General features: G+C 49.2%; 1 protein-coding gene across 12 annotated transcripts in view; it reads left to right on the forward strand.

Annotated features, from left to right (window-relative positions):
• The window catches only part of ADGRB2 (adhesion G protein-coupled receptor B2), a 1,170,899-nt gene that overhangs the window by 803,987 nt on the left and 351,854 nt on the right, over nt 1-15,058 (forward strand). For all 12 annotated transcript variants that reach the window (XM_069622503.1, XM_069622504.1, XM_069622505.1 and 9 more), the window contains one exon: nt 4,228-4,271. In XM_069622503.1, coding sequence (XP_069478604.1) covers nt 4,228-4,271 — 44 coding nt within the window. The remainder of the gene's footprint in view (nt 1-4,227; nt 4,272-15,058) is intronic.

Below are 15,058 nucleotides of genomic sequence, written 5' to 3' on the forward strand. Positions count from 1 at the left end.
GTTGGGCAACACTGTCCCTCCTGAAGTTACCAGGCGTGTGATCATGGTTGGCTGTGCAACCCCGGCCTGGGTGCCCCCAGCCCACGTGTCTGTCTCCGGTGATCCAGAGCTCACAAGGTGATCCATCCGCAGCAGGAATGCAGCCCCAACGGTGTCTGTCGGGTGACCGCGACATCTGTGTGGCCCGCCCTAGTGACCTGGGAGCGGGCCCCACCACAACCTGTGTTCTAGTTCCTTCTCAGTATGTCTCTCATCCGGTATGTTTTCCTGGCCTCTTCATCACCGGTCCACGCTCTCCTATGTTGTCGCTGGCTTCAGCGGGCCACTTCCAGTTACACACTTCTTGTGTCCTCTAGTCCATGCTGTGAAACCCCCTGCAAAATTGCCCCACTCAAAACTGTCATGCGTCTGTCCCACCCCACATTTAGGCAGGAGGATTAAGGGAATGAGTAAAGAACAGGGGATGACAGTTAAAAAAGAGTAGGAAAGAGTGGCATAGTAGAGAACATATTGCTAGTAAGGAAAAAAAGAGGGGGCCAAAAAGAATGCTGTATGGGAGAATAGCTGTATTGCTGTTCAGTATACCAAGTATGCAGAATACACACAGGTGGTCATACAGCTTAGTGGTCAGTACAGAAATGATGTTGAGGCCATCAATAACATCTACAAAGCCATCCAGGATTGGATGGCTTGTAACTCTCTAGCCTTAAACAACACTAAAACCAAACTAATGAGAGTATCCTCCAAGAACACCCGGAGCAAACTAGATACTCATTACTCCAACTTCCTTATTGCAGGCAACATCATCACAGTCCAGAGGAAGGTAAAAACTCTGGGAGTTGTCTTAGACGACGAATTATCCATGAAGCCGCACGTCTCTTACATCAGGTCTAGCTGCGGACTGATCAATAAGCGAATCAATTACATCCGTCCATTTCTAACAGCTGAAAAAACTGTGCTCTTCTATCCACGTTGTTGATAAACTCCAGACGGGACTATTGCAATAGCCTATTGTCTGGAACTACAGCCGCAAATATCCAATCCTTACAAGTGGCCCAGAACAATGCTGTGCGGACCATCTTCACTCAATCTCGTCGCTCCCATATCTCCATCTTCAGGAAGAAGCTTCATTGGCTACCAGTCAAACATCGCATTACACATAAAATGCTCACTACGAAACATAAATGCCTCTCTTTCAGCAGTCCCATCTACTTGTTTGAACGCATTAACATCAAGAGCAATGGAAGAAATCTTCGTTCATCCTCTGCCACAGTCCTTGCTTCCCCCAGATTTAAGACTGCAAAATTTTGAACCACCACGCTTGACATTCAGGACCCTCTACTTTGGAAAGCTCTGCCGGCAGGGCTACGACAAATCAAAAACTACCTCTTATTTAAAAAATCCATAAAAACCTAACATGGAGTAATCCTTATGACCCCTTTCTCATCCTGCTTGCTCTCTCTTGTTGTCCTGTCTATGTCTCTGTTTTTTGTGCGCCCTGAGGCCTATGGGCATGCGGCGCGTTATAAGAATTAAAATAAATAAAAATAAATAAACCCACTGGTGCTACTGGCGGGTTACGGCAGTCTTGCCTTACTGTTACCAGCATCTGATATCCCGGTGTTACTGGAATATTATGGGCACGGCAATGGTGGTAAGTTCTCATTCCATGGGATGGAACCCCTGAATCTCTGCCACCACTGTTAAGGTGCCAGTGATTCAGTGAATTCACTGCCGGTAAGGGCTTGAACTACCGGCAGGCCAGGCCTGCCGGTAGTTAAGTGCCCCTACCGGCAGACTCAGAGTATACCGGTGCGGAAAAGGTGCATGTACACATTTTTACCGGCACCTCATTTTTCGGGACCATCATGCTTGTAATCGCCCCTCTAGTTTTTCCTATGAAGAGAAACCCTCATGTTAAGTAAACTATTGAGTTTTTACATATTAATAATAGTGAATATTTATGCATTGCACAGCACATTATTCTCTTGGCTTACACTTGGAAACGTACTTTAATGTCTTTACCTTTGGTGTCCTAGAGTACTGAAGACTGATGCCACTGCTTGTAATGATGTTTACTGTGATGTTGCTTCTGATCATGTCAATCCATATTGTGAAAATTAGGGTTCTGCATAGCTTCTGCTGGACAGGCCCGAAAGAAATTAGAACGGTACCCAGTGATTTAATCGCTGAAAAAAACATTGAGAAGCACTCCATATTTTTTTTTTTTTATCCACTATAAAACGTTTTCCCCAAATATTCTAGGACTGAAGTTTGTCTATATAATTGCACCAGTCCTAAAATATGTTGGGAAGTGTGTTCAGTAGGTTAAAAAAATATCTAGTGCCCCTCAATGTTTTTCCCAGCAATGACATAACATATAACCAATAGAGCATATCAGTGCCTTATGTGCCTAACAGTCCCACAGTGTTGTAATTTGGTTCTGTGTATGTGTTCAATAGTATTGGGGAAAGAGGCGGGGGTTTGGGGGTAAGAAGCTGCCCCTATTTGGCTACTACACAGCAACATATTTCTTACTTTCATGGCATTGAATATGCACTTTGCCTTGTGTGCATGTTGTAGGCTGCCCTTTGCTGGCTGCTGTCAGCTTAACTGAAGACTTTAAATGAGCACTTTGTAGCAGGTTACCGACTGGCGTTGATAGCACCCAGCCTCGAGCAATAGTATCACCTCTTTTACTCTGGTTTCATCTGCTGACAGAGCAGTTACATACCTTTTTAGTGGCAGTTTATTGTTTCAGCTCCACTCTGGCTGCCTGCCCCTTGAGACCGAAGAACATTCTTATTTAAGGAACCCAAGGGTGTTACAGACTGTGTCCACCCCCTTCCATGTAAGAAAGAAAGTGGGGGCCCATTGATATTGCAATGGGTCCCCATGGGCGCTAGCAGATGTTTAGCCGGACAAGCTCTATAGCTGCTCTTTGTTATTCCAGTGTGCCCTATTGCCAACAAGGGCGTGTGTATTGTGGCTGGTGTGAAGTAATTTGGAAGGTGTCACCAGGACACAGCAGGGCCCGCCCGATCTTTGTCCGTCATATAAGTGCTAAATCCGCCTCTGATTTTGTGCCGCCATCTTGCTTGCACGCACCGTGACGTGTGCAGCCATCTTGTGTGCAGCCATCTTGTGTGCAGCCATCTTGTTTGCACACACTGTGGCGTGTGCAGCCATCTTGCTTGCACGCACTGTGGCATGTGCAGCCATCATGTTTGCACGCACTGTGGCATGTGCAGCCATCTTGTGTGCAGCCATCTTGCTTGCACGCTCTGTGGAGTGCGCAGCCATCTTGTGTGCAGCCATCTTGCTTGCACGTACTGTGGCGTGTGCAGCCATCTTGCTTGCACGCACTGTGGCGTGTGCAGCCATCTTGTGTGCCGCCATCTTGCTTGCACGCACCGTGGCGTGTGCAGCCATCTTGTGTGCAGCCATCTTGCTTGCACGCTCTGTGGAGTGCGCAGCCATCTTGTGTGCAGCCATCTTGCTTGCACGTACTGTGGCGTGTGCAGCCATCTTGCTTGCACGCACTGTGGCGTGTGCAGCCATCTTGTGTGCCGCCATCTTGCTTGCACGCACCGTGGCGTGTGCAGCCATCTTTTTTGGGCGCACGGTGGCATGTGCAGCCATCTTGTGTGCAGCCATCTTGCTTGCACGTACTGTGGCATGTGCAACCATCTTGTGTGCAGCCATCTTGCTTGCACGCTCTGTGGCGTGCGCAGCCATCTTGTGTGCAGCCATCTTGCTTGCACGCTCTGTGGCGTGCGCAGCCATCTTGTGTGCAGCCATCTTGCTTGCACGCTCTGTGGCGTGCGCAGCCATCTTGTGTGCAGCCATCTTGCTTGCCAGTTGTGTGGCGGATACACAAGTCTCTAGGTGACTGGAAGGCACGCACTCCGTCGGCCATATTCCCCCTACTGATGATGTGCATTTTCCACCCAGGACAGGCAGAGGAGTGGCGTTTGATGGAGAAGGATGAGAGTAGGCAGATTCCTCTTCAGCGGCCGCTATTAGAGATGAAGCAAAGTAGACGCCGGGGAACATTTTTGAGGGTGACGCAGTGACTTGATTGATGGCTTCGTAATGGGATTTCCATCAAGCTTCCACGCTAAGGGACCTCTTCTCTCAAAAATGCCATCTCTGCTCACATTTCTGCTTGACTGATTGTAAAACCATATTTTGAGTTTACAAGGTTTCTTGTTTTACCTCCTGCAGGGCACGTCGGAGCCGCAGTGTGCAATGTGGGATCACTCCAAGGTGTAAGTACACATGCGCTTCTTTAATGACATGCTAAGCAATTTTGGAAAAGTTGTTTTTGTTTTACCGCACAGTTCTGATAGTGTTCTGTTGAAATCTACAGATCTGCTCAGAGAGAGCGAGAAAGAGAGAGAGACTCTCTCTCTTATAGGTATGGAACTGTTGTTGAAAGATGGAAACCTGTGTATGTCTGTGACAGATGCATGCTTGCAAAGTGTGTGAGGTATTGTTTGTTGCATATGTAGGAGTGACAGTTGAAAATGGTATCGCTTCTTAGTAATGTATTCAGGTAGGGTTTGTTGACAGTCATTGCGGGTGCTTGCTTGGATGCTCTTGGAAAGTGCTTGGAAAGTGTTTTTTTCAGATTCGGAGTTCTGTGGGTGGATATGTGAATGGGTACTGAAGTCGAGCGTATGCCATGGCTGCAGTGAGCTCCATCATGTGTAGCTGCCTGGTGCGAATATTGCGGTAGTAGGTTTTAGAAGTTGGGCGTATGCCATGGCTGCAGTGAGCTCCATCATGTGTAGATGTCTGATGTGAGTATTGCAGTGGTAGATATTAGAAGTTGGGCGTATGCCATGGCTGCGGTGAGCTCCATCATGTGTAGATGTCTGGTGTGAGTATTGCGGTGGTAGATATTAGAAGTTGGGCGTATGCCATGGCTGCAGTGAGCTCCATCATGTGTAGCTGCCTGGTGCGAGTATTGCGGTGGTAGGTATTAGAAGTTGGGCGTATGCCATGGCTGCAGTGAGCTCCATCATGTGTAGCTGCCTGGTGCGAGTATTGCGGTAGTAGGTTTTAGAAGTTGGGCGTATGCCATGGCTGCAGTGAGCTCCATCATGTGTAGATGTCTGGTGTGAGTATTGCAGTGGTAGGTATTAGAAGTTGGGCGTATGCCATGGCTGCAGTGAGCTCCATCTTGTGTAGCTGCCTGGTTGCGAGTATTGCAGTGGTAGGTATTAGAAGTTGGGCGTATGCCATGGCTGCAGTGAGCTCCATCATGTGTAGATGTCTGGTGTGAGTATTGCGGTGGTAGGTATTAGAAGTTGGGCGTATGCCATGGCTGCAGTGAGCTCCATCTTGTGTAGCTGCCTGGATGCGAGTATTGCGGTGGTAGATATTAGAAGTTGAGCGTATACCATGGCTGCAGTGAGCTCCATCATGTGTAGCTGCCTGGTTGCGAGTATTGCGGTGGTAGATATTAGAAGTTGAGCGTATACCATGGCTGCAGTGAGCTCCATCATGTGTAGCTTCCTGGTGCGAGTATTGCAGTGGTAGATATTAGAAGTTGAGCGTATACCATGGCTGCAGTGAGCTCCATCATGTGTAGCTGCCTGATGCGAGTATTGCGGTGGTAGGGATTAGAAGTTGGGCGTATGCCATGGCTGCAGTGAGCTCCATCATGTGTAGCTGCCTGGTTGCGAGTATTGCGGTGGTAGGTATTAGAAGTTGGGCGTATGCCATGGCTGCAGTGAGCTCCATCATGTGTAGCTGCCTGGTTGCGAGTATTGCGGTGGTAGATATTAGAAGTTGAGCGTATACCATGGCTGCAGTGAGCTCCATCATGTGTAGCTGCCTGATGCGAGTATTGCGGTGGTAGGTATTAGAAGTTGGGCGTATGCCATGGCTGCAGTGAGCTCCATCATGTGTAGCTGCCTGGTTGCGAGTATTGCGGTGGTAGGTATTAGAAGTTGGGCGTATGCCATGGCTGCAGTGAGCTCCATCATGTGTAGCTGCCTGGTTGCGAGTATTGCGGTGGTAGGTATTAGAAGTTGGGCGTATGCCATGGCTGCAGTGAGATCCATCATGTGTAGCTGCCTGGTTGCGAGTATTGCGGTGGTATGTATTAGAAGTTGGGCGTATGCCATGGCTGCAGTGAGCTCCATCATGTGTAGCTGCCTGATGCGAGTATTGAGGTGGTAGGTATTAGAAGTTGGGCGTATGCCATGGCTGCAGTGAGCTCCATCATGTGTAGCTGCCTGGTGCGAGTATTGCGGTAGTAGGTTTTAGAAGTTGGGCGTATGCCATGGCTGCAGTGAGCTCCATCATGTGTAGATGTCTGGTGTGAGTATTGCGGTGGTAGATATTAGAAGTTGAGCGTATACCATGGCTGCAGTGAGCTCCATCATGTGTAGCTGCCTGGTGCGAGTATTGCGGTGGTAGATATTAGAAGTTGAGCGTATACCATGGCTGCAGTGAGCTCCATCATGTGTAGCTGCCTGGTGCGAGTATTGCGGTGGTAGGTATTAGAAGTTGGGCGTATGCCATGGCTGCAGTGAGCTCCATCATGTGTAGATGTCTGGTGTGAGTATTGCGGTGGTAGGTATTAGAAGTTGGGCGTATGCCATGGCTGCAGTGAGCTCCATCTTGTGTAGCTGCCTGGATGCGAGTATTGCGGTGGTAGGTATTAGAAGTTGAGCGTATGCCATGGCTGCAGTGAGCTCCATCATGTGTAGCTGCCTGGTGCGAGTATTGCGGTGGTAGGTATTAGAAGTTGGGCGTATGCCATGGCTGCATTGAGCTCCATCATGTATAGCTGTCGGGTGCGAGTATTGTGGTGGTAGGTATTACATGTTGAGTATATGCCAAAGATGCTGTGAGCACCATAACGTATAGCTGTCTGGAGCGGGTATTGCGGTGGTGCTCCATCATGTGCCGCAGACCTGGTGAAAGACTTGAGCTCTGTAGTAAGGCCGACCAATGACACCCTCAACACTCTAATATTTGGCTTTATTTTATTCTCCCCAGTGCGGGTTAGATGAACCTCCCATAGGGTGTATGGTTCAAACTGTATATTCTGAAAGAAATTCTAAAGTAAACCGTGTCAGGGCTGGGCCAACATGAACTGGGACTTTCTCTACATGTCAAATCCTAAAGTTCTGAAACCTGCTCCTGTAAATTCCTGCTCCTCCTTGGGACCCCCAACTCTCATAAAGCATTGGCCAAGAAAAAGTTCCAGTACCTCAACTTAATGAGTCTTTTGGCCTCCCGGCTGTCCTAAGCAATCAATGCAAATATTCGAAGTTTCCACCAACAAGCAATCCAAAACCTAAATTTACATTTACAGTCCTTAGCTAATATGGCAAAAGTAAACAGCTTCTTCTGGGAAGACACGTCCAGTCTTCTTGCTTTCACCGGCTCACTGAAGACCTCTGCTAGATCTTAGGTTCCCTGTATCCGGTTCCTTCTCTGAGGCTTTCTCCTGGCGATGGCTTGCTTGAAGGTTGAATCGACTTCTCATCAGACTTCTCATACGCTTCAGGTCGTTCCCTCGACCTTGGGTACGGTAGGTCTCTCCCAGACACAGACTTCATCCGACTCCACACCAGCTCTCTCCCGGACCTTGGGTTTGTAGCAATGATATCAATAGGCATTTCTCCCCAATCCATCCCGAGTCCTTTTCAGACAGACGACATTGTGGCAGCCTCCTGCCACTGGTCTTGGTTCAAGGTGTTCCCATCAGGGTCCCTTCTCCTTGGAACAGCACCATTCAGGAGGTCCTTCACTCTCCAGTTGTCAGTCTTCCTTGGGGGAGTGAGCTCTGGCTGGGGCGTCTCCAGAGGAGCTTCTACAGGTCGGCTAAGAAGTGAGCGACCCTTTCCCAGGTAGCCTGGCCACCATGTATCTGAGGACAGCCTGGAAGCGCATCGGCTTCCTTCCATACTCCTTCTCCTTTCCTTTTTCATTCCCCTCTTTTATAGTGCTTCCAGGGAATGGGCACTTGTCTTGGCCTTCTGGATTGGCTGGGGCAGGTGTGATTTCCTAGTAGATTGGTTGTTTACTTTCCTTGCTAGACCGACCCTTTTCCTAGCAGCCCCCCCTTTTGCCTAAGAAGATGGGGAGTACTTGTAGGTCCCCACAGGTGGTAGGTATTGGAAGTTGAGCCTATTTCATGGCTGCGGTGAGCACTATCATTTGGCGCTGTCTGGGACGGGCATTGAGGTGGTAGGTATTGGTTTTTGAGATCCATGCTGTGTAGTTGTCTGGGTAGACATTAAGCTGGTAGGCATTGGAGTGTGTGGGGTTTTGCATAGGAAAACCCTGACTTCTTGTATGCTAACCAAACGTTTTAGAGTAACTTGTTGTGGATGTCGGAGATGTTTTAAAATAAAAGCAACTGAAACAAACGGGATAAATCTCCTTTCTACTTGTGAAGTCAAAGTGGAAAAAGCTTGGCAAGACTTCCCTTCCACCCGATGAAAGAGCTGGGGGGGCTCTGTTCTGGTGAAAAAGATAGTCCGACGCTGTACGACACTCCTCGCCTCTACCCTTGGATGAGGAAGTGGGCGTTGTGATCAGCGACCCCATTAGTGGGATATGAGTGTGTACTCTTCTATTGTTCCTTAGTGAGTCAAAACAAACATATTACAGAGCAACATTTGACTGTGCATAATACATATAGTCATCTGAGTTGTTGGAAGCCCTTCTTCTATGTTTACTGCCAAGACGATAGTTGAAATTCTTCCCTTTCTGTGGCTCCTGAACCCGTTTCATTTCAAGCCTCTGCTCCTTGGACCTCCTGAGACTTGCTGTGTTCAACCTTGGCTCAAGGATAGGTTGAGTTCCTCATTCTACTCCACCAGTGTGGCCAGTCTTCCTTCCTCCAGGACCCAGAGAATGAGGTATTTCTATATTGCTTCCAGGACCTCGGCATGATAGAATTCTCTTTCACCTTTTTCCACAATGTCGCTAGAGGTTTTCACTGTTCCTCACTCCTGGGACCCAAATGAGATGGTGATTTCTCTTCATGGCGCTTGAAACTATTCTGGTCCTAAGTCGCCCTTTTTCATTATTACAGATGACTCCCAAACCACCTCCCCCACCCTTGACTCCTATCAAGACATACATAGGCTTAAAGCCTGCCTCTCGCTGATCCACTCTTGGATGTCCATCACATACTTGAAGCTCAACCCCTCCAAGACCGAATTCCTATTAATCACCAACAACACTGAACACCCAGACAAACAGACCTGGCTATCAGCCATAAACTCTGGCTTCACTCCTGAGCTCGCCTCTTGCGCCATGTCCCTCTCGCTCCACATCGACAAATCTCTCTCCTACAAGACACACATAGCTAAGAAAACTCAGACAGCTTGGTATCAGCTCTCCCTCCTGCGTAAAATCAAGATCGTCCTCCGTCCGGACAGCTTTAGATCCAATGTTCAAGTACTGGTCATATCTCACCTGGATGGGGGCATTGTCCTCCCTTGTGCCCCTAAGAAGTGTCCTGCACACAACTCATCAAGGGTCTAGGCAGATATGACCACATCACCCCGGCCCTCATCGACCTTCACTGGCTCCCACTGCACCCACAAATCACCTTCAAGTCTTGCTGCATCATCTGTACGGCAGTCGCACTCAAGTCACCCAGCCACCCCGGGGCAGCGCACCACCAGGATCCGGGACACATGCAGACTTGAAATCTGCTACTGCAGAAAGGAAAGGACCAGAAAACCATCCTTCTCTGCATACACCCCAAGACTATGGAACCCCCTCCCCGTCGGCATCAGACTCGCCCCAAGCTCCTACAATTCAGAAAAGAACTCAAGACCGACCTCTTCACGGAGTCTCTCCTCCTCAACACCTAGGCAATCACATTGCCCCTAACGCCTCCTGCCTCATTTGATGACACCCGGCCTCTCCTCCTGCCACCCAGTGCAGCTGTACCCCTACTTTGTGCCCCTCTACATCCTACCACCCACGCTGTATATCTGTTCTGTTGTTACCTCTGAGCAGTGCTCTATTATCCATCTGTACTGTTGTATACCCCTTAAAGTGCTGCATTGCTTCTCAAAATAGGTCTGTGCTCCCTTGCTCCTTGCATATGAGCCCCTGAGGTGGTTACAGGTCTCCCTTGTTCCTGTTATGAGTCCCTGCGGTTGTTTCAGGACTCCATTACTCCTTCTATACGAGTTCCTGAGGTGGTTACAGGTCGCCCTTGTTCCATGCATTCAAGTCCCTGAGGTGGTTATAAGTCCCCCTTGTTCCTGGTATACAAGTCCTTGAGGTGGTCTCCCTTGCTCCTTGCATACAAGTTCCTGAGGTGGTTACAGGAGTCCCTTGCTCCTTGCAAACGAGTCCCTGGGGTGGCTACAGGTCTACATTGCATACAAGTCCCTGAGGTGGTTACAGGTGTCCCTTGCTCCTTGCATATGAGTCCCTGAGGTGGTTACAGGTCCCCCTTGTTCCTGGTATACAAGTCCTTGAGGTGGTCTCCCTTGCTCATTGCATACGTGTTCCTGAGTTGCTTACAGGTCTCCTTTGTTCCTTGCATACCAGTCCCTGGGGTGGTTATAAGTCTCCCTTGCTCCTTGCATATGAGTCCCTGAGGTGGTTACAGGTCTCCCTTGTTCCTGGTATACAAGTCCTTGAGGTGGTCTCCCTTGCTCCATGCATACGAGTCCTGGAGGTGGTTACAGGTCTCCCTCGTTCATTATTTCCAACCCATATGTATTTACCAGTCCCTTTGGGTCCCTGTTGATGTTGCCTAGTTGTGCTCCCAGGGTAGTTATATGCCACTCTTGTTCATTCCTTAAGAAACCCTTGGGTGATGAGAAGACTACATTTGGCATTGCACCCCAACCTCCGAGATGGTTACAGCTTCCTTGGTTCACTTCTCCTGATTCCCCAGTCTTCTTCATTGTTCTAGAACTCCTTCTCCCTTGTCCTCTTGGTGGCTACAACACCGTGTTGCTGTTCAGGATCTAGGATTGTCCCCGCGTGCATTGCTTGTATTTCTCCGGAACTGACACTCGGCCCAAAGGTGGTTCAATCTCCCGAGCTTCCCTGTCCCTTGCTCCTGAGGCATCTCTGTGGTGTGAGTGCACATTGACACTCTGCCTGGCCCTTTCAGGTTTACAGGTTCCATGTTGTTCCTGTCCTCCGATAGAGACCACATGTCTGACCTGCCCAATGCTCCTGCGTTCCCATAAAGGTCACATGTCTTGTGCATTAACCCCGTGCTTCCGCAAAGGACACAGCTCCTTTTCATTTCTCCTGTCCATACATAAAGGTCATTACACAACCTTGGTATATCTGCTCTTTCCCTCCCGCTCCCCCGTGTGTTATTCATTCTCCTATGTGGGTATACGCCCCCCACTGTGTTGTTCGAAGACTCCTGCCCCAGTGTGGGTTCACACCCTTGTGTGTGTTACCACAGGGCCCCATGCGGGCATGCTCCTCCTTGAGGCTCCTTGTGGCTTGCTTTTGGGCCTGTGTGTTTACACCCTTGTGCATTGCTCCTTGCCCCAGCGGCCTATGCAAGGTCTACCTTGTAAATTGGTCCTACCTTATTTTTTCTACATTCGTTTCACCTTGACATAGAAGCCGACTTTCAATACAGGTTGCCAAAGCAACAGCACACAACTGCTTCCCTCTCTGTGATGCCAAGCGCCTGCAATGCAATTTCCCAGCCTAGGAAACTCATTTGATCTGCCTTTGTGTCCTCAGCTCCTGGAGATGGTGCAGGGAAGAGAGCAAGGAGTGGCCGAGGATGTAAACCTCAGGGGACCAACATAAGGGGGTGTTCTCCCCTAAGAGAGCCCTGACCACCGCTCAATCCTTGACTGCTTGGCCTAACCCCTGGACGTCACACCCTTTGTTGTATTGCTTCTTGCATTTATGCTAATTTGATAATTAATATACATAATGACTGGAGGTCAAAACAATACCATTCAGCAGATCAACCTGCTTTTGTCTATTCAAACACACAACTGTTGCGACGAACCCAGGGAATTCGTCCCTCCTCCCCAAGGAAGCACCCCATTTGGGACTAGGGAGGTGAGCCAGCTAAGCTTAACAACCCCTAAGGGAAATGGCAAGCGGACACTCGCCATCTCTTTGAGGACAGGAAATCCCCTAGAAGGGCTATCAGCAACCCTCCCTATTCCGAGGAGTCCAGTAGTTGTGTGGGTTATATCTGATAACATGAAGCTTCCTGTGAGGATGGTTGGTACGGGTTCTGACCCACGACGTGCACAGCATTCAACTGGACCAAAGGAGCACTGGCCCAGCCTACAGGCTTTCGGAGAGAGGCATAAAGGACCAATCCCACTGTACAAATGAAGGACTGCCATCAAGTTACTCTGCAGAAGTGATTGATTGAACAGAGTTTGAACAAGAAAAAGTCCCCCTAAAAGTTGGTTCACTCTCAAGTGTTACTCTGGTTCCTAATGGCTGGTTGTAGCCCTGGCCCGTCTTCTCCTACTCGTTTGAGCCCGGATAGGTCCACCAGTCTTCGTCTTTTCCCTCTCACGTTCTGCCATTTTGTAACAACAAAACAAACTACCATCAGCGTCTGCAAATACGCTTCTCCCGTCTTGGTTACAGGATCTCCAAACAGTGCTCTCTTTGTTGAGATCTCCCCTGATTGGTCTTGGTTGTGGTATCCCACCCGTTGCCAGAGCCGCCGTCCATAACCCAGCAGTCTTCTTGGTACTCTCAATATGTTTTATGACTTTCACTCAGGATCTCAATATCCCTTTCCCCTTGGTTACAGTTCAACACAACGGAAAAAACTTTCATAGAGTCTTTCGATAATATGAGCTTCTCCTGCAGAACGCATCTGTTATTTTGATAGTGCGTGCAGTAAATTTCAACAAACACCTTTCAATCTTTGAAACTGTTTCATTCACGGTAGCGCCTTTGTTTGATTCAGACCCAACCAGGCTTTCGTTTCTCTCAGTAACTCACCGGTCGTGTGGATCCGACTTTGCAGCCGTCAAGGCTCTGTAAAGCCTATTCGTCTCCACCCCAACTTAGCCTTCATCCTGGATTGGAATGAGGCAACCATGTCGTTCAGCAGCAGTATCGTCCTCTTCCACACTGCCCCTTCCCTTGAACTCTTATGGCCCTTTGATCACAGGGAATTCTCGCCTGGCTGTCCTTTGAGTTCCAGCTTTCTCAAGCAGCCCCTCTGCCTTTTCCTTCGTGTCGCCTGGTTTGCATCGGCCATGGAGAAACTGCTTCTTTACGTATCCAGCCTCGCTCATTTTGTGCTCTCATACTCCGCCTTCTATCCATGTGGTGAGGCTTAATGAAAGACAGGTCTGAGTAATTGTCAGTAATTGCCTGACCCTTGCTGATCTCATTATTCAGACAACATTGAGAATGCCCATAGGAATCCATTGCCCTTTGATTCCCATGGGCAATCCTCATGACTCCCATCTTCCTCTTCTTTGTCCCATTGTTTCTCAGGATTGGGGGGGGGGTTGGGTGTGAACTTGAATACTCCCTAGTGGTCCAAAAGGAAGGGGATGATGGAACTTACAAAAGAGAATAATATCACGTCGTCTCCATTTGAAGTTTTCTCCCCTGAATTCTCCATGCTATAATAATGAACACAGTGCTTATTTGTCAGTCTCCTAATTGTGATCTAACATCTTAACAGAGGATGCAGGACGCATCATCACTGTCAATCAGTCATCATCAAAAACCTGGGAATGATTCCAAATCTCCAAGTGTGCCAGAGAATTCTTCTCTCGCACCCAAACTGTGGACCTTTGCCCACCCAAATTGTGGAACACTGACCCCCCACTCAAACACTAAGGCTGTAGGAAAGTGCAAACACCTGTCACACCTTTCACAAAGATTGGACCCGACCAAGCGTGGTTTGAAGATTAAGGAACTTTATTCTCAATCTTTACCAACTCTGTTAAGGTGAGTATCATGATAATGTTGCGTACCTGTATGCTTGGTTGCTGATCTTGATGTGGCAGCCAGACTGACACCAGTTGCTAGATGAACAAGTGACACGAGGAACCAGCCTCTCCACCACCCAAGATTGATACTGGGTGGAAGATGGACCGACTCCCAACGTCACGGGATGCACTCTCCTGATTAGCGTGACGTAGGGACTGTGCAGGCACAGGCAGGAGAGGCAGAAGTTCTAAGTCCTTAGAAGATTCTTGCTAAAGGGTGAAATCCAAATGAGCCAATCCCAAGAGAAATGAAGCAGATGCTGAGGCCGACTCAAGTCCAAGGCTGGCCAAAGATGATCACGAGGAGAAGACATAGGCTGGTTGAACTATGTCCACAGGAATGCGAGGAACTTGCAGGCAATAGGAAACAGGTCAAGATGAGACTGGCCAGACAGGTGAAACAACTGATTGTCCAAAAGTCCGGAACAAAACAGGAGAGGACTCAGGCAGGAGGAAGGGAACTGATCCAGGAGCTGGAAGACCCAAGTACCAAGGAGGGAGCCTGAAGACTGGGATGGGAACCCAAGGGAATCCAAGAAAAGGGATAGGGAACCCACAGCTAGGGCTGGACAGGCAAATGGCCCAGGGACCCGCAGGAGAGGTAGAACAGGTAAGGAGAGGAGAAACCAGGGCCAGAAGGCTGAAGGCAGGAGCAAACAGGAAAACTCGGGAGCCGAGCGAGCGGGCAACACGATCCAGAACAAACCGCGTTGAGACGCGACTTGCTCCCGATCACTGCTCCCTTTTATGGGTTGCTGGCACCCGCGAGGCTTGGGACGCAAGCCGTTTCGTTGCCGGGCGCCGGCGGACCCAGAGCGAGCCCTTCCAATCGCGAGGGCCCAATCCACGGCGAATGCACGGAACCGTGACCGCATGCGCAGCGGAGTTCCAGTGCGGACCCCCGACGCTCTCCCCGTGGCGGATCCCCATGCGTGAAAGTGTGGGTAGACACGCCAAGAGGTGGAGGGGAAAGCGGGTGCAGAGAATCCCGGTCTCCAGGTAAGTGGCGTGAGAAACTCAAATACAAAAACTCCTATAATTGGTGGACATGGACATAAATTCAAACGAAATCCCCCAAAAATCTCAGAATG

The sequence above is a fragment of the Ambystoma mexicanum genome, chromosome 11 (genome assembly GCF_040938575.1).
Source record: "Ambystoma mexicanum isolate Mex_15411 chromosome 11, UKY_AmexF1_1, whole genome shotgun sequence".
NCBI classification, from domain to species: Eukaryota; Metazoa; Chordata; class Amphibia; order Caudata; family Ambystomatidae; genus Ambystoma; species Ambystoma mexicanum.